Source organism: Paroedura picta, chromosome 3, assembly GCF_049243985.1.
Source record: "Paroedura picta isolate Pp20150507F chromosome 3, Ppicta_v3.0, whole genome shotgun sequence".
Classification (NCBI taxonomy): Eukaryota; Metazoa; Chordata; class Lepidosauria; order Squamata; family Gekkonidae; genus Paroedura; species Paroedura picta.
In genome coordinates, this window is record NC_135371.1 from 2,235,750 (window position 1) to 2,254,339 (window position 18,590).

The 18,590-nt window shown below is 47.9% G+C and overlaps 3 protein-coding genes across 5 annotated transcripts in view; 1 reads left to right on the top strand and 2 right to left on the bottom strand.

Moving 5' to 3' along the window:
* The window catches only part of LOC143833891 (uncharacterized), a 234,189-nt gene that overhangs the window by 28,030 nt on the left and 187,569 nt on the right, over positions 1-18,590 (bottom strand). The gene's annotated exons all lie outside the window — the stretch shown is intronic.
* LOC143834075 (uncharacterized) lies at positions 2,396-7,578 on the top strand. Its single transcript, XM_077330651.1, has 2 exons — positions 2,396-2,534; positions 3,867-7,578. The coding sequence occupies exon 2, from the start codon at positions 4,091-4,093 to the stop codon at positions 5,447-5,449; it is 1,359 nt and encodes a 452-aa protein (XP_077186766.1). The 5' UTR covers positions 2,396-2,534; positions 3,867-4,090; the 3' UTR covers positions 5,450-7,578.
* On the bottom strand, positions 11,520-18,473 carry LOC143834047 (uncharacterized). The gene is made up of 3 exons (XM_077330584.1): positions 18,365-18,473; positions 17,269-17,393; positions 11,520-15,221 (listed from the first exon to the last, which is right to left on the bottom strand). Exons 2-3 carry the CDS (start codon positions 17,300-17,302, stop codon positions 13,660-13,662), a joined length of 1,596 nt encoding a protein of 531 aa, XP_077186699.1. The 5' UTR covers positions 17,303-17,393; positions 18,365-18,473; the 3' UTR covers positions 11,520-13,659.

Consider the following 18,590-nt stretch of genomic DNA (forward strand, 5'->3'; position numbering starts at 1 on the left):
CACACGGGGAAGGGACAGGATAGATTCATAGAATTAGAAGGGGTCTCCTGGGTCATCTAGTCTAACCTGCACTGTGCAGGACACTCCCAACCCTCTCGCTCACCCACTGTCACCTGCCACCCCCTTGAGCCTTCACAGAATTGGCCTCTCCGTCAGATGGCTCTCCAGCCACTGTTTAAGAATCCCCAAGGATGGAGAACCCACCACCTCCCGAGGAAGCCTGTTCCACTGAGAAACCCGTCAGGAACTTCTTCCAGGTGTTTAGAGGGAATTTCTTTTGCATTAATTTAATCCCATTAGTCCTGGTCTGTCCTTCGGGGGCAAGAGAGAACAACTCTGCTCCATCCTCCTTATGGCAGCCTTTTAAATACTTGAAGATGATTCTCAGATCCCCTCTCAGTCGCCTCCTCTCCAGGCTAAACAGACCAAGCTCCCCCAACCTTTCCTCCTACGTCTTGGCCTCCCAACCCCTCACCCACTTTGCTGCCCTCCGCTGGACCCGCTCCAGGGATCTTTCTAGTCATCGCAGAGCTGCACAAAATTCAGAATTATACTATCATGGAAGGGAGAGGGGCGGGGCGGCGATGAAGGGAAGAGGAAGGATATGCAGTACCGAAGGGGTTAAGACCAGCGAGCTGCATCCTAGAGGGGCCAGGGATTGGAGGGAAAGGACGCTCTGCTATCCAAGGGCCAAAGAGATGGAGGGGGGGGGGACCCAGCTGGAGGGTCCCGGGGAGGGCTCTGCGCAAGTAAGTCAATCATTGGGGGGGGGATGAGCCTTTCTGTCCAGGGAGGGAGGCTTTTTTTTTTGGGGGGGGTGTTGGACGTCCAGCCTCCCCAGGGGCTCCCCGCTAGCGGGCCTGCCTGGAGGGGTGGGGGCCTCCCTGGGGGTCTCCCTCCCCTCCCTTGCACAGTAGGGCTTCTCTGTCCAAAGGGGTCGCCAGGAGGGGCTCTCAGGGGCGAGGGGAGGGCCCTCTTGGCTGTGGGGTTCCCCAGGCGAAGGGGGTCAGGGGGGCTTTGCCCCAGGCAACTCCCAGGAGGTCTCCCCCCCCCCCAAGGCCAGCCTGGACCAGCCCCGCTTAGCTTCCGAGGTCCCTTGAGACCCCGCGGGCCCCTTTTGTCCCAACCAGTAGCACTTATTCAAAGCAGGAGCCTGCTCTGTAAACTTTGTACTACGGGATGCAAACTGAGAGCCCGTTTGGTGTCGTGGTCAGGAGTGTGGACTTCTAATCTGGCATGCCGGGTTTGATTCTGCGCTCCCCCACATGCATCCAGCTGGGTGACCTTGGGCTCGCCACGGCACTGATAAAACTGTTGTGACTGAGAAGGAATCTCAGGGCTCTCTCAGCCTCACCCACCTCACAGAGTGTCTGTGGTGGGGAGAGGAAAGTGAAGGCGATTGTAAGCCGCTTTGAGCCTCCTTTGGGTAGGGAAAAGCAGCATATAAGAACCAACTCTTCTTCTTCTTCAGTAATCTCAGGGCTCTCTCAGCCTCACCCACCCCACAGGGTGTCTGTTGTGGGGAGAGGAAAGGGAAGGTGAATGGAAGCCACTTTGAGACTCCTTCGGGTAGAGAAAAGCAGCATATAAGAATCAACTATTATTATTATTATTATTATTATTATTATTATTATTATTATTATTATTATTATTATTCACATTTGTGAGAATATGTCTGCATCACCTTCCTTCTCCAACTGGGACTCAGAGGAGCTCAAAAAGGGAACGGCACACCTATCCTGGGCACAGCTATTAGCCAGGGGAAATGAATAAAGCTTCCATGTTCTGGGGCAGCCTATCTGATTCGGTGCCCTAGGATGCAGTGATGGCCACTCACTTGAAAGGCGATTAGACAAATGCATGGAAGGTAATTCGGGGCTCGCCTAATAGCCAGGGCAAATGAATGGGAGCTCCATGTTTTGGGGCAGCCTCTGAAACTGTGTTGCCGGTGGCCACTCTCTCTCTTCTTTGCCCCTGCCGAAATGCTTTCCAGAAACACCTGATGGGCCGCAGTCAGAAAGAGGAGAGTGGACTATGGTCTCAATGACATTTCTACTCTCCTCTTGTTCTCCTGCCAACCAGGACTGAATGGCCTGTGGGAGGGAGCAGCTGGTGGGAGAAGGGAGTGCCTCAGCCTTAGGTCTGAATTCTGGACTAGATGTGATGTCAGGGCATCTGCAGGCACTCTGGAAACTCACTGATATTACCCTGGAGTTTTCCTATACGCTGAAGTCATGTTTTGGGGCTTCACTCCCACCCTCCATAGTTCACAGACTCGTTGCAGATTTTGCGGAGTGTGCCTCTGCCAAGGTTTCACAGCTCTGGCAAGGGGGCTGCACAAGGCGGGGTTCAAACCAGCCAACGGACGAGGGTGCTTTGGCTAACAATCTTCCTTCCCTCCTTTGCTCTGTCGCAGGCAGGGGGGAGGGGGTGTTCAGCCTTCATCTTGGCAAAGGTCTGGAAACAGCAGCTGAACCTCCAGTCCGTGGGAGGCATCCTGGGTTCTTGAAGAGGACCTTGCAGAGCTGGAACAGGTGCAGAGAAGGGCAACCAAGATGATGGGGGGGGGGGTTGGGGCAACTTTACGAGGAGGAGCAACTGGGACTTTTCAGTCTTGAAAAGAGACCATTAAAGGGAGACATGATAGTGGTTTTTAAGTAAAGTAATACATAAATATTTTATTTTGCATACCGCCTCATCCGTGTTTGCTCAGGCTGAGTAACAATGTAAAACAATACATAGTAAACAAGAAAACAGCAAATAGTGACTAAAAACCACCTCCTCTTACTTTTCTCCCTCTGGGGATTGATCAGAGTTTGGAGGGGTTCCTGTCGGTGGATTTTTCAAGTAGGGAGGCCTGGATCTCAGGATGTTTTAGTCTGGCCTGAACAGCTCAGTTTTGCAGACTTTCTGGAAGATCCTAGAGGGCTCTGATCTCTTCAGGCAGAGCGCTGCACCAGGAAAAAAGCCCAGCCCTGGTTGAGGCTGGTTTTATCACTTTGGGGCGGGGACCCTGAGCAGATTTAGACTGCTGAACTTAATGTTCTTGGGGGGGGGGATAGGTGAGGAGATGGTCCCAAAGATACAATGATGCATGAGGTGGAGAGAACTGATAGAGAGAGAGAACCTTTTCTCCCTCTCCCAAAATACTAGAAACGGAGGGCTCTGCTTTACGTGATGGAGTAGGGGGAGAAATCTTCCTGAACAGCACTTAAGAATAAATACTCAGAGCTGGCTCATTGCTCATGTCTTGATTATTTGGGTCCTCGTTCAGGCCAAGTGATCAGGGCGGGAGGGAACCTCATAGGTCCTTGGGGAGAAGGCCCTCCCACCAGATATGGCTTTCAGCCAATCAACAGAGGATTGCCTGATGAGTGGGGAGACAGGGTGGGAGGTTACTTAAAATCCATCAGGCTGAACAAGGGGAAAGGGTCATCAACACTTGCCTTCAGTCGTCCCCTAAATACACTAACCCCACCAGCACCTACGACATACCTCAGGAATGCCCTTTAAATTGTGGAGTTAACTTGAGTTCCTAACTTCCCCCTCCCCCTGCAGCAAATTTTTTTTGGGGAAAGAAGTTCTGCCAAAGGAATGCAGGATGAGAGAATGAGGAGGGCCTGATTGGTGGCCTGGCTTATTGTCCGGGTGGAGGTTGGGCCTCTTTCTTGATTCCAGCAGCAGATGCAGAAGAGACACTTGGAGAATTGCAGGGGTTGTCTTTGGGAAAAGCCCAGAATGAGAACGAAGCCACTGGAAACATGTATTTTATTGTACATTTCAATGTACAGCAGAGATGGAATCTCAAATGCAAATCAGACCTCCTTGTGTTGATGCTAATGGGATCTCTCTCTTTATTCCCACAGAAGGTGATCAGAGGAATGAGGAGGAAGAGGAACTGCATCATCTGTCACAAGAGGAAGTCAGGAATGGAGACTTAAGAGGAAGCTTCTGGAATCCAGGCAGACCCCAGAGGCAGAAAGGAAGCCAGATACTTGAGAAAAGAGATGAACCCACTCCTTGCCAAGGGGAGGATTTCGATGAAGCAATTCACGTTGTGGAGGAAACCTACAAGTGTGCGGAGTGTGGCATGAATTTCTCAGATCAAACCCAATGTAATGTCCATTTGCAAATGCACAGTGGAAAGGAGACCCATCAAAGCCTGGAGTGTGGAAAGAACTTCCTTTGTAGAATGGAGCCCATTAACCACCAACAAACACAAGCAGCAGAGAAACATCATAGCTGCTCAAACTGTGAAGAGAATTTCTCTAAAAAAACAGACCTTATTAAACACCAAAGCACTCATTCAGAAGAGAAACCATTTATCGGTTCAGAGAGTGGAATGACATCCTCTGAAGGAAGACTGGGAAATCTAGATTTTCCAAGGAATGTTACAGCAAACGGATGTCAATGCTTTCAATGTGGAAGGTACTTTAAATACGGATCACAGCTTCTTGTGCACCAAAGAATCCACACAGGGGAGAAACCTTTTGAATGCTCAGAGTGTGGAAAGAAATTCAGTGGGGCTGGTAGTCTTCCACAGCATCAAAGAACTCACACAGGGGAGAAGCCTTTTGAATGCTCAGAGTGTGGGAAGAGGTTTAGTCTGAATTGCAATCTCCTACTACATCAGAGAACCCACACAGGGGAGAAACCTTTTGAATGCTCATTATGTGGAAAGAAATTCAGTCAGCTTGGTACTCTTCAACAACATCAAAGAATCCACACAGGAGAGAAACCTTTTGAGTGCTCAGAGTGTGGAATGAGATTCAGTGGAGTTGGCAGTCTTCAGCGTCATCAAAGAACCCACACAGGGGAGAAACCTTTTGAATGCTGTGAATGTGGAAAGAAATTCAGCCAGCTTTTTACTCTCCAACAACATCAAACAATCCACACAGGGGAGAAACCTTTTGAGTGCTCTGAGTGTGGGAAGAGCTTCAGTAGGGCTGGTAGTCTTCAACGTCATGAAAGAACTCACACAGGAGAGAAACCTTTTGAATGCTCAGAGTGTGGGAAAAGATTCAGCCAGTTTGGCACTCTTCAGCAACATCAAAGAATCCACACAGGGGAGAAACCTTTTGAGTGCTCAGAATGTGGGAAGATATTCACTGGGGCTGGTGATCTTCAACGTCATCACAGAACCCATACTGGAGAGAAACCTTTTGAATGCTCAGAATGTGGAAAGAAATTCAGTCAGCTTGGTAATCTTCAGCAACATCAAACAATCCATACAGGGGAGAAACCTTTTGAATGCTCGGAGTGTGGGAAAAGGTTCAGTCGGAGTGGCCATCTTCATAAGCATTTAAGAACCCACAAAGGAGAGAAGCCTTTTGAGTGGGGGTTATGGGAACCAGCTGCCATTGATTCTGCAGGGGAATGTCATAGGAGAAAAATCCAGCTAAGGAGACTCCCAACTGACGTATTTCTCTGGATTAAGGAGGAATCATGAGATATCCAATTGGTCATTTAAGTGAAATATAACTACAAAAAATCATGATGAATCTATTGATTAACATACAGAAACTCTTTAGTCAATTAGACCAGAATTTTTTTAAATAAAGAAAATTAGAAAGTTCAAAGTATCTTGGAAGAAATCAAGAAGAAAGGGAAGGATAATGTTAATATTCTCAGCCAGATAAAAATAATTACATCAACAGCTTTCCTTGTTGACAGAGGGGCAAATGGAAATGAAATTGAATTAAGTAAAACAAAGGCATTTTGAACTTGCCTTTGGGGGTATAAGGGAATAAGGATCCCTGACCCAACGGAGGTGAAACTGAAACCTAAGGAGGTTTCAGGCAGTTGATCTTAATGCCCTTTGTGGGAAAGACAATCCCATAGATAAACTGGTGCCAGACTATTTATTTAAGAAAGGAAAGAGAAAAATATATATATTGAGTATTCAAGAAGGTTAGAAGACCTTTACTGATATTGGAGCCATTAAAAAAGCTTTTCATAGATCTTATACTAAATTACTATTATACAAAATATGATAACCAGTCGCAAATTAAAGACCAAATCCAAGAGCACAGACTGCAATGGTTTGGCCAGGTCTGCAGAATGAACACCAGAAGACTGCCTCATGAACTCCTCTGGCGAGAACGACCAACTGAATGGAAGATCCAGTGACTGGCGCCAAAGTAAACTTGGCTGAAACAGACAGAGGAAGACCATCGAAACCAGCGGTGGAGTATCCCCGTGGCCAAAACAACTTCCACCAGTCGCCAAGCGTGGAAACATATTATAAACAAGGCAAAAATTCAGAGGCACCTACAGCAGCATATTGGCTAAGAGGACAACCTGCTCCACCAGTTGCCAGCTAAAGGATAAAAAGAAGATACTAATTTGGATAAAGAACATAATGTGCCATTGACAAAAATAGAAAAATGTCTTAGAAAGCAAAATTTATCACAGATTACAGAAGAACAAAGAGCAGGTATGAATGGCCCCATGACAATAAGTGGGGTCATGTAAGCTATAAAGAAAATAAAACCAGGAAAAATGCCATGCCCAGATGGTTTACCAGGGTCATATTATAAATGTTTTGAAGATGAACTTTTACAAGGATTACAGAATACAACTACCAGGAACATTTTATCACATGTGGTGGACTTGTAGTAAAGCAAAGAAATTCTGGATATAAAGGCATGCATACAAAAGATCTTAAAGACTGACAAATGAGACCAGAAACATTTCTGCTAGGACTGATAGACAGAAATTTATAAATGAACCATGGTACCTGATCTTATATATGATAATAGCTGTGCGAATACTGTATGTTCATAACTGGAAGACTACAATCGCACCCACAACAGAGGACTGGCTGATGAAGAGGATGGAGCTTGCAGAAATGGCGAAACTCATGTCATCGATTAGAAAAAAGTCAACAACTTCCTTCATGACTAACTTCTTAGAAACCTCTTGCAGGACAGAGGAAAGAATGCTTGGATGACTTTTGGTTTCACAGGTTAAAGAAAATTGTTGAATTGTTGAAATTACTTCAGAAGTAAGTAAAGGTAAAGGTCTCCCCTGTGCAAGCACCGAGTCATGTCTGACCCTTGAGGTGACGCCCTCCAGGGTTTTCATGGCAGACTCAATACGGGGTGGTTTGCCAGTGCCTTCCCCAGTCATCACCGTTTACCCCCCAGCAAGCAAGCTGGGTCCTCATTTTACCGACCTCGGAAGGATGGAAGGCTGAGTCAACCTTGAGCCGGCTGCTGGGATCGAACTCCCAGCCTCATGGGCAGAGCTTCAGACAGCATGTCAGCTGCCTTACCACTCTGCGCCACAAGAGGCTCTTACTTCAAAAGTAACTTAAATCAATAGAGTGGATTATTATAGGACATAATTTAGGGACTAGGGGACTGGAAACTTATCTTTTCCCAGGCTATCTGTATTAATACCCTTAATTTTTTTTAATTAACAAGAGTGCTCTGTGTGTGGAGACTGAGTCAGTGGCATTCTTCAGCGGCAGCAGCATGAGCGGGTAGAAAGCGTTGCATGTCACCGTATCATAAATGTGTGTGTGTTTTTTAATCTTTGATACCTGTGTTTAAATATAATAGAATTCCTTTGCAATCCTTTGTGTTTTATTTTATGCATTTAAAAACATCCTGCTGAGAAACAGTCCACAGGTTTTGCCAGACCACCAAAGGCCTCTGTGGCTCAAAAAGGTTCAGAGCCCTGGGAGAGAGGGCAGCCCCTGCCTTGGAAGGAAAAGAGCCCTCGGCAGGAAATCCACGGAAGAGGAGTCGGGCACAGAGAGAGGCCTTGTATGTGGACGGAATAGGGGCTGTGGTGGTTTAAGGGGAAGATCACAGAGGGGTCTGGAGACCTCCCAGAAGTATAACCGATCTTCAGGCAACAGAGATCATTTCCCCTGCAGGAAATTGTGACTTTGCAGGGTGGACTCCAGGCTACTGCGCCCCCCACTGTACCCCAAATCCCACCATCCCTAGGCTTTACCTCCCCCCACCCCCCAGTCTTCAGGTATTTCCCAAGTGGGTGATGGCAACCCTAGGGGGCTAGCCAGAGATTTTGCAGGCAAGATGCCTTTGGGGTAGGATCTCCAGGTCCTCCTGATAAATGGCAGGGCCTGCATGACGAGGATGTACCAGTAAAAAGAAGGTGATCTAGGTCGTGTTACAAGTGTCACAGAGGAAATGACATCATGTCCGGAAATTCTGGGAGAAGCGCTGGTATTTCAGCAGAAACTCTCTAGCAGGGGCTGGCAGGGGCTCATAGGAACTGTAGTCCATGGACATTTGTAGAGGACATTTGGCTCTATAGTTAAACTGGCTTCTACCAAAGAGTTTTTGCCTGGACATTGCTGGTGTGATTATATCACTTCCTGTGCAACACTGGCCAAGAGGCCTAGCTACAATCTCTCTGCTGGTAGTAAGACCACCTGCTGGCCACCAGCTGGAGGGCAGGAGGCAACAGACAACTCCACTGGAGGTCTGGTAATCCTGCTGGGGAGTGAAGTGGGTGTATGTACATTTGCTGGTACATTGGAAGGCAAAGCTGGCACTTCCCAAGCTGCTAGTCCTCAGTAAGCCACTGAAACCTCAAGTAAGATTTGGAACACCATAAATCATTCACCCCCATAATCACAGGACTCTCCCTTTAAAGGTGACATGTTGATTAAATTCTATTTCCTGGCCCAAAACCTAGTCCTTGCATCAGCTGTTCCAAACAGGGGTGCCCCCAAGGACAATACCGTGGGCAGACACTGGGGTCTGGCTGCACCCCAAAAACCATCTGGACAACCCTGAATGACACATTCCATACTCTGACCCTAAAACACAACAGTTTAAACCCGGATCCTCCCCATGATCTCCTTGCTAGTCCACGCTCTTTGGGTCTTTCAAGGTTCCGTGGCAAGAAACGTCCCCAGGAGCGTGGAAGACGGAGATATTCCAGCCTGAGTTGGACCTGCCATATCTTGGTGACCACAACAGAAAAGCCCCTGCTCAACACAGGAGCTGCCCCCACCCCAGGCACTGGCCAAGGAGAAGGGTAGCTATGACCAAGGACCGTCAACCTACAGAAACCACAGCAAACATCAGTGTTAGATCAATTCGGGGCCAGTTTATCCATGCAGCACATGTAAAAGGCTGTCAGGGGGGCTGCTAAGTGCCTTCCCCCCATGGACCAGGGCCATAGCCCCTCTCCTCCCCACACTTCCCTCTAAGAACACTTGGGGTGACACCCCTTCCACTGTGGTGGGCCCGTCCACCCCCAGTCTGGTTTTTCCTAGGCCCCCCCCAATCCTCACTCCACTCCTGGATTCATTAACTATATGTTTCTTCCAAAACGTTAGCCACGTAGGTCAGGCAGCCTCAAATGAATTACTTTCTTTAAAAAATTTTTGAATTGAATTCAACAATACACTCAAGACAGAAAGAGAAACAAGTTATCTCCCTAGTAAAATTGGACACGTAAAATACAAAATGATTACCGTCCGGCTGCTGTCTGAGCCAGGATCCTGTGGGGCTCTCCTGGTGTCCTTAGGAGTCCTCCCCCGTGAGAAGGAGCAGCTTCAGTTCTCCGGCAGCCGAGTAAACCACACCTGCCCCATGGTACAGAACGTGTACTAGGTAGGTAGGTAGGGAGGGAGGGAGGGAGGGGGAGAGAGAGAGAGAGAGAGAGAGAGATCCTGGACTTGACTGTCAACTGCTAACACGAAATCATAGCGATTTCTCCAGCTGGGATGTGCACGATTAGGGAAGGAAGTCCTGCAGGTGCTCTGGAAGCCCGTCTTGGTGGACGCAGCCTCAGGACTCAAATCCGGCAGCATCTTCTTGGAGACCTAAAAAAGGTTTTCCCCCTTGGAAATGCGCTCTTTAGACGGCTGGGTGGTGAAAAACAATCCTGCAGTGCCCTCTACTGGCAGCCCGTGTGTTTGTCAGACAACCCCCCGTCCTTCTTCGTCTCTCCAGCTGCTTCCTGCCTTATACTAGTCCCCAGCTTGGTGTCGGGGTTAAGAGCAATGGCCTCTAATCTGGAGAACCAGGTTTGATTCCCCACTCCTAAACATGCAGCCAGCTGGGTGACCTTGGGCTAGTCACAGTCCATCAGAGCTCTCTCAGCTCCACCTCCCTCACAGGGTGACTGTTGTGGGGAGAGGAAGGGAAAGCAATTGTAAGCCACTTTGAGGCTCCTTTCAGTAGTGAGAAGCAGAGTATAAAAACCAACTCTTCTTTTTCATGAGGTTTTGATTCCTGCTCTGAATGGCCCCCAAATCTCCTCCAATTTCATATAAATCTTGCTCGGTGTGTGCAATTTGCAGAGTCTGAGAAACAAACAAGTTTAGAGTACTGCTACCTTGTCCAAAAGAAATTTCATTTCCATCTTCATTATCCAGATTATATTTCCTTGAATAGAGTCACTTACAAGTCCTTACTTAAAAGCCTTAGTTCTTATAAAAGGGTTCTGGTTAAACAAAATCAGAGTCCAGGAGCACCTTTAAGACCAACAAAGATTGATTCAAGGTGTGAGCTTTTGAGTGCAGGCAATCTTTGTTGGTCTTGAAGGTGCTACTGGACTCTGATTTTGTTGTGCTACTTCAGGACCAACACGGCAAACCACTTGAATCTATCCAAGGTTCTGTTCAGTTTTTGATAAATATGTTGAAAATCTGGTGATCAGATACCCACCAGCAGAGAGTATTCTCATGGGAGATCTGAATGGAAGACTTGTTGCTAGGAACACGGTTTTTCTGAAATCTAGGTTTGGAGAGGGCTTGTTCTTCTCAAAACCAGATATCAGTACAATATCTTTGTACAGGAGCATCAGTACTGCTGGTATCTATTGGCTGAATCTAACAGCGATCTTTAACTCGGATATTTGACATGGCCACCAGGAATGAATGTAATCTGATTATTTTTATTAGTAGTTGCAAATTTCTTATATTTATGAATCACCCTCTCTGCTAGAGCAGACGCAGGCCAGGAAATGACATATAACCAAAAGACATTAAAATCACAGTTTAGTGATTCTAACATCATTCTAAAAATTCTGCCCATGAGAGTGAAACCAGAACCCAGGGTAAGGGTGCAATTCAGGAGGGAGGCCAACTATTTTGATATTTTACTGGCCTCAACCGCAGGCCCTGCGGAACTCAGTAAGCACCGACAGGGCCCCGATCGGATAGGTAGCTTGACTTCCATCACCCAAGGATTAGATTCTGTTCACACTGGGAGGCCAGTATATCGCAGGTAGTAGAAATGGAACCCCTATATTCCTGATAATGCTAGGAAATTTATGAATTAGGAAAGTCAAAGAAGAAGAGTTGTTTTTTCTTGGATGCTTTAGGATGCTTAGGGCTGATCCTGTGTTGAGCAGGGGGCTGGACTAGATGGCCTGTATGGCCCCTTCCAATTCTATGATTCTATGATTCTACTAATAAGGCACACTCCACATGGAAGCCAGTGTAACATTCCAGTATTCCATCACAATATCTCGGTTGTTTTTTGACCGCAAACTGAAAATGATATGAAAATGTAATGCAATAAAACATTGCTGAAAAAAAATTCAGTTTTAATTCTTGGTGTTTTCACATACAACTTACATGACAATCCGATTCTTGTAACTTTGTTATTTTACAGATGGTGGACAGTCTTTTCCAGCACTGCTCAAATTATACAATTCTAAGGTCTTAACTACAACCCTACGTTGGGCGCCATAATGACAGGAGGGAATGACAAAAGATCTGGAGAGGCTGCAAAGGAGCTTCTTCCAAACCCAATTGTGTCTCCAACTCAGTCAACCGGATTAGAAATTGGACCGTGCTCTTTGCAAGCAATCACACAGAAACATTACCTGCAGATGCGGTTAAAGATACTTGTTAGAGGCCCCTCCCCCCCCCAGTCAACTAATATGTCTAATGAGGCAAGACTTTTTATCAAGCACAAATGCCTTCTTGGATTAGATGGCAACCTCTCTCATTACTACTCAGATCCCCGACTGAAAACTGTAACAGAAGCTATTTTGTCACATGATTGGCTTGGATTCATACAGGAAGTTTTCTCTCTATTACAGCTACGACCTGGTTACTATAAGAAATCCAAAACACAGACATTTAATTCATTTGGCAAGATGTAATCCACTTCCAACAGCCAAATGCACAGGAAGGCTTCAAGGTATTCCCTGGAATGAAAGAAATTGCTCTTGTGTGTCTGGAGCAGTAGAGAACATCTCACATGTGCAGCCACAGTGTCCTTCATCTACTGAAGCTGGGTGTGATCTCCTGGGATCTCCTGTCAACTCTGACTTTCAGTGCTCTAGTAAGTCTGTTCTTCCAAAACTGTTGTTCTCCAGTGAGGTGGGCTGTCTGGAAGCTGTTGAGAGATTTTGTGCCTGTGTTCTAAAAATTATCTTAGTATTTATCGTTTGATGATTGATTTGCTTGTTTTGTATCCATCATCCCACCAATTTATAGCTGAAGGGGCTTCAAGTGAAATAAATGATCTTCTCTACTCAAACTCTCCTCAATTCTTTTGGGTTGAATTCTTTAATAAGTTGCAAACAAGGACCTGGGAACCAACTTCAGACTCCTATTTTAAAATTACGGAATAAGTAAATAAAACCCACTTTCATAGCAACAGGATAATCCTTGTGGCACCATGGGGAAGGTAAGAGAGAGAAGATGACTGTTTCCATCTAAGGATTAGCCTCTCCCATGCGTGAGATTCCCCAAGGGCCAGCTCCTTCTAGCAGATGGCCTAACTGAAGAATGACAGCTTGGGAGTGGCAGCTTTCCCTTCCAAGGACTCAGCAAAGCTACACCCACCCACCTCACCTCCACGTAGAGTTGTCAGACCCTGTTGCCTGCCCCTGAGACACTGCCCAGTGGGGGCTTTACCAGAAGAAAGAATGTGGCCTATTTATTTACGTCATAAGTAGCCGACAGATCAAGCAATGCAAGGAGAGCTGAACCGCCTCTATCCAGCTGGCGATGGAGATCATCTGTCAGGCCTTCCCTGATGATAGGGAGAGGTTGGCAATCTCCCAGAAAGGGCTCCCTAAGGCAGGGCTCATTGCCAGGGTTGCACAGGAAGTGACCTCAGCAAACTAGCAACTTCCAAGTGACACTCTGGCATTTGGGGGAAAACTCTATGGTAGAAGCCAGTTTTTGCCCAGAGACAAGAACATCCCCCAGAAGTCATTGTCATGAGATGCTGGTTATGTGCTCCAGGCTGCCTTCTTTCTATTGGCAAGTCCCCTCCACCCACCTCCAAGAGGGACCTGTCAACCCTACCTGCTCCATCTCCGGCCAGCCACCAAGGGTTGCCAACTCCTAATTGGGAAATATGCTGGTTTTCAGATGTATCCCCATGAAAAGAAGAGCAGTCCCCCCCCCACACACACACACTCCAAGAAAGTGAGGGGAGGAGAGGCCTCTCTCTCTCTTCCTAAATCCTCTTCCCTGGTATTTCTACTCCCAAGGCAGGGATTTCCCTCCATCACAGAGGCCCTAAACCTGTTTTGAGCCATGGACCTCTTTAGCGATCTGACAAAGTCTGTGAACCCCTGCTCAGAGTAACATTTATAATGTAAAAAAAATACAGAAGATTCCAAAGGAAAAATACACTATATTGAAATAGTCATCATTAAAATGTTTTTTTGAAAATTTATGATATAGTAATATGCAACACTTTACACTTTCTCACACTGATGCAATTGAAGAATGTCACTCTGACTGAATTTCTTTCCACACTCTGAGCATTCAAAAGGTTTCTCCCCTATGTGGGTTCTTTGATGCAGTAGGAGATCGCTACTCTGATTGAATCTCTTTCCGCATTCTGAGCATTCAAAAGGTTTCAGTCCTGTGTGGGTTCTTTGATGGCGTTGAAGACTGCCAGGGCCACTGAATCTCTTCCCACATTCTGTGCACTCAAAAGGATTCTCCCCTGTATGGATTCTTCGATGTTGCTGAAGAGTACCTAGTTGACTGAATTTCTTTCCACACTCGGAGCATTCAAAAGATTTCTGCCCTGTGTGGATTCTTCGGTGTTGTTGAAGAGTGCTATGCAAACTGAATTTCCTCCCACATTCTGAGCATTCAAAAGGTTTCTCCCCTGTGTGGGTTCTCTGATGTAGCCGGAGGTCACTACTCTGACAGAATCTCTTTCCGCACTCTGAGCATTGAAAAGGTTTCTCCCCAGTGTGGGATCTAAGATGACGCTGAAGACTGCCAGGGCCACTGAATGTCTTCCCACACTCTGAGCACTCAAAAGGATTCTCCCCTGTGTGGGTTCTTTGATGCTGTAGGAGAGTACCAAGCTGGCTGAATTTCTTTCCACATTCGGAGCATTCAAATGGTTTATCACCTGTGTGGATTCTTTCATGCAGTTGAAGACTGCCGCTCTGACAGAATCTCTTTCCACACTCTTTACACTCAAAAGGTTTCTCGCCTGTGTGAGTTCTTAAATGCTTGTGAAGATGGCTACTCCGGCTGAACCTCTTCCCACACTCGGAGCATTCAAAAGGTTTCTCCCCTGTGTGGGTTCTTTGATGCTGTAGAAGATGGCCACTCTGACGAAACCTCTTCCCACACTCTGAGCATGCAAATGGTTTCTCCCCTGTGTGGGTTCTCTGATGTATTAGAAGATCGCTGCTCTGACTGAATCTCTTCCCACATTCTGAGCATTCAAAAGGCTTCTCCCCCGTGTGGCTTCTTTCATGCACAAGGAGATCTGATCTGTATTTAAAGTACCTTCCACAGTGAAAGCATTCCCATGCCTTTGTTATAATGTTCCCTGGGAAATGTAGATTTCCCCGTGTTCCATCTGAGGATGCCATTCCGCTCTCTGAAGGAAGAAATGGCTTCTGTGCTGAATGAATGCTATAGCATTTCTCCCCTGCATGTGTTTGTTGATGTTTAAGGTCTACTCTGTAGAGAAAGCTCTTTCTACACTCCAGGCTTTGCTGAGTCTCCTTTCCACTGTGCATCTGCAAATGGATATCATATTGGGTGGGATCTGAGAAGTCCATTCCACCCTCCAAGCACTCGTACCCTTCCTCCTCCGTGTTAATTGCTTCACAGAAATCCCCTCCCAGGCAAGGAATGGCTTCATCTCCCTTCTGGACTGTGTGGCTCCCTTTCTGCCTCTTGGGTCTGCGAAGGTCCCTCAAGTTTCCCCTGAAGTCTTCATTCTTGACTTCATCTGGTGATAGACAATGCCGTTCCTTGTCCCCCTCATTCCTCTGATCATCCCCTGTTGGAATAAAGAGAGAGATCCTGTTAGCATCCAGACAAGGAGGTCTGATTTGCAGACTGTTCAGCCTTTCCTCACTGGGAAGTTACTCCAAACCCCTCATCATCTTGGTTGCCCTCCTCTGAACTTTTTCCAGCTCTCCAATGAAGAAGAACTGTTTTTTATACTCCACTTTTCACTGCCTGAAGGAGCTTACAACCACCTTCCCTTCCTCTCCCCACAACAGACACCCTGTGAGGTGGGTGAGGCTGAGAGAGCCTTGATATCCCTGCTCAGTCAGAACAGTTTTATCAGGACCATGGTGAGCCCAAGGTCACCCAGCTGGCTGCATGTGGGGGAGTGCAGAATCGAACCCGGGTTGCCAGATTAGAAGTCCACACTTCTAACCAAACTGGCTCTTGAGAACATTGTGACTGCCACAAACCACTGAAATGGGAATGATGGGATATAAATCACATAATTAATAAATAAAAATAAACCACCCTGAGCCACAGGGAAGGGTGGTATATACATATAGTAACATAAATAAATCACTCAAGAGAGGCAGAGGAAATCCTGTGTGGGGGAACCAGAGAGCCAGTGGTGCAGTGCTGGGCAGATGTTCCTATGCTGCCTGGAGGAGGGGCAACCCCCTTCCCCACCTCACTCCCTCCACCAATGCTGTGAGCCCAGGCCCCAAGGTAAAATCCACAAGGCAACTGGGTGTGGCAAGTTCCCCTATGCCCTTGAGCCACCATGGAAGGGGACTGCGAAGACAAGCGGAATTCATCCCCCCCATCTGCGGAGTTGGGGGGGTGGACAGAGGCCATGTGCATGACAGGATCCCCGCCAAGCAAAGTCCAATAAGCCAGAGATGCCTGGGCAGTAGCACCCACCATCGGCCAAAGCCATGGAGGGTGATGGTGGAGGTTCAGACTAGAGATATTCAGCAAGCTCCATCACCCCCGTGCACTGCTACCTGCCCCAGGCTGAAGATGCCAGATCACCTGAAGGGGAGTGGGTGAGGGGTGCGCAGAAGGCTTGTGTGTGGCAAGAGGCCCTGGTCTACCCAGTGACCCGGATAGCCAGAGATCCCATTTGGGGGAGGAGGGGGAGTTGTAAAGGTTGGCAACTGAGAAATCAGGATCTGACATGATGATAATACGTTTAACATTTTTTATCCCGCCCTTCCGTATCACTCATGCTAAAAAAATGACATTTTTTTTAAAAAGTTGAAAACATTTACAGTTCTGAATGCCCCCAACTGATATTCTCAGACGGGGGAAGTGGATGGCTGGCTACTTGCCTTTCCCATCCTATTCCGCTGTGCTTCTCCAGAGCTGCCCAACTGCCTTCAGGAAGCAGGCCTGCAGGGCTCTGATTTCCCCCCTTTGTTTTCTTCCTCCGTAGTACGAAGTTTGTGAGGGAAAGAGTTTAAACGGGGTTTGTACTTCCCAGAAGCATCTATTTACTTTCTGCAACACCTGCATTTTTATTTACCTGGTTCTCTTTCTGTTAAGTTAATGAAATCATTTGCTTGCTGGATAGAGGAGCAGGCAATCCACTTAACTCCCGTTTTAATATTATAATAATGTATTTATTGTAAATCTAAATATTTTTACTAATTTTATATATTTTAACCTTATTAGAAGCTGCCCAGAGTCTCATGAGACAGGATGGTTAATAAATATAATTATTAATATAATAAATAGGCTCATTCCCTTCACATTTTTTTTGAGTGCTGGTCTGTATCTCAGCCCTGGTAGACAATATCGGGAATTGATACCCCAGAGGATGTTTTTGCTCTTTCTGAGGGCCTCCGGCACTCCTTGCTCTAGGCCAGGACACCCTCTCTGGCTCAGGGGACGACCACAGCACTGGCCTCAGTTGCCCCAAGACCAGCCTTGGGTCAGTCTACCCAGCCGCGCTGAGCATATTTCTCACTGCCACCCAACTTTCAAAACACCCACAAGGCGTGGGGTAGGCCTGTTTTGTGTTCATTATTTTGATTCCTATCTCATCCCAATGTCAAGAACCCACAGCTTTGGCACCCATGTTGGATCCTTACCCAGAGAGGCCACGCTCCCACAGTCCTCCAGCATGACTTCCTTGTAGAAAACTCTTTGGCCCAGACCCAGCAGGGCCCCCTCTGCCTCAGTAAGACTCGGCCAACTCGTCAAAGGAAATGGGATCCTGAAAGGAAAAGCACATTCCCTCCTCTGAGATCATGCCAGGCAGAGAAGGCTCACAAGGAGGGGGCAAGATGCCTTCCAGAAATCTGTCTAGTCATCTCAGCACTGCACAAAATTTAGAATCATACAGTCATGGAAGGGAGAGGAGACGACTGAGAGGAGATCTGATAACCATCTTCAAGTACTTAAAAGGCTGCCATGTAGAGGAGGGAGCAGAGTTGTTCTCTCTTGTCCTGGAGGGACGAACCAGAACCAGTGGGATGAAATTAATGCAAAAGAAATTCCATTCCAACATCAGGAAGAAGTTTCTAACAGCGAGAGCGGTTCCTCAGTGGAACAGGCTTCCTCGGGAGGTGGTGGGTTCTCCATCTTTGGACATTTTTAAACGGACGTTGGAGAGCCATCTGACGGAGAGGCTGATTAGGCTCAGGGAGGTGGCAGGGGACAGTGGGTGAGTGTCCTGCACAGTGCAGGGGGTTGGACTAGATGACCCAGGAGGTCCCTTCCCACTCTATGGTTCTATGGTTCTGGGGTCATACAGGCCATCTAGTGCCACCCCCTGCTCAATGGATCGGCCTAAAGAATCCAGGGTTCTGGGACAAAAGAGGCCCGCGTGGTCTCGGGGGACCTTGGAAGCTAAGCGGGGTCGGCCCGGGCTGGTCTGGGGGCAAGGGGGGGGCGGAGGCAAGGCGCCCCCCACCCCCCTTGCCCGGGAACCCCCATAGCCAAGATGCCCCTCCCTCGCTCCTGGGGACTCCGGGGATCCCTCTGGACAGCGCTGCCCTCCTGTGCAAAGGAGGGGAGGGAGACCCCCACCCCCACCCCCACCCCCACCCCCACCCCCACCCCCACCCCCACCCCCACCCCCACCCCACGGGAGTCTCCTGGGGGGGGAGTTGCATCCGGGGACACTGGACGCCCAGCCCCCTCCCGGGACTGAAAGGCTCGTCCCCTCCCCCTGCAGTGACTTACTTGCGAGGAAACCTCCCCGGGACCCTCCGGATGCAGCCGGGCTCCCCCCTCCCTCGTCTCTATGGTCGTCAACAGGCCAGTCTTCTTCCTTCCTTCCTGCCCTTCCCCCTCCGAACCGTTTCCTTTTTCCGGCCCCGCTTCGTTGAGCCCCTCTAGGAAGAAGCTCGCTGGGCTTAACCCTTCCAGGGCGGCCTACCTCCCGCCCCCGGGGCAGCGCCGCCCCCTG

Bases quoted from the DNA above. Each gene is read 5' to 3' on its own strand.
- LOC143834075 (XM_077330651.1), top strand. From the start codon at position 4,091: ATGAATTTCTCAGATCAAACCCAATGTAATGTCCATTTGCAAATGCAC.
- LOC143834047 (XM_077330584.1), bottom strand. From the start codon at position 17,302: ATGCTGGAGGACTGTGGGAGCGTGGCCTCTCTGG. The intron at 15,222-17,268 runs GTAAGGATCCAA...TTATTCCAACAG, and splicing joins TGGGAGCGTGGCCTCTCTGG to GGGATGATCAGAGGAATGAG.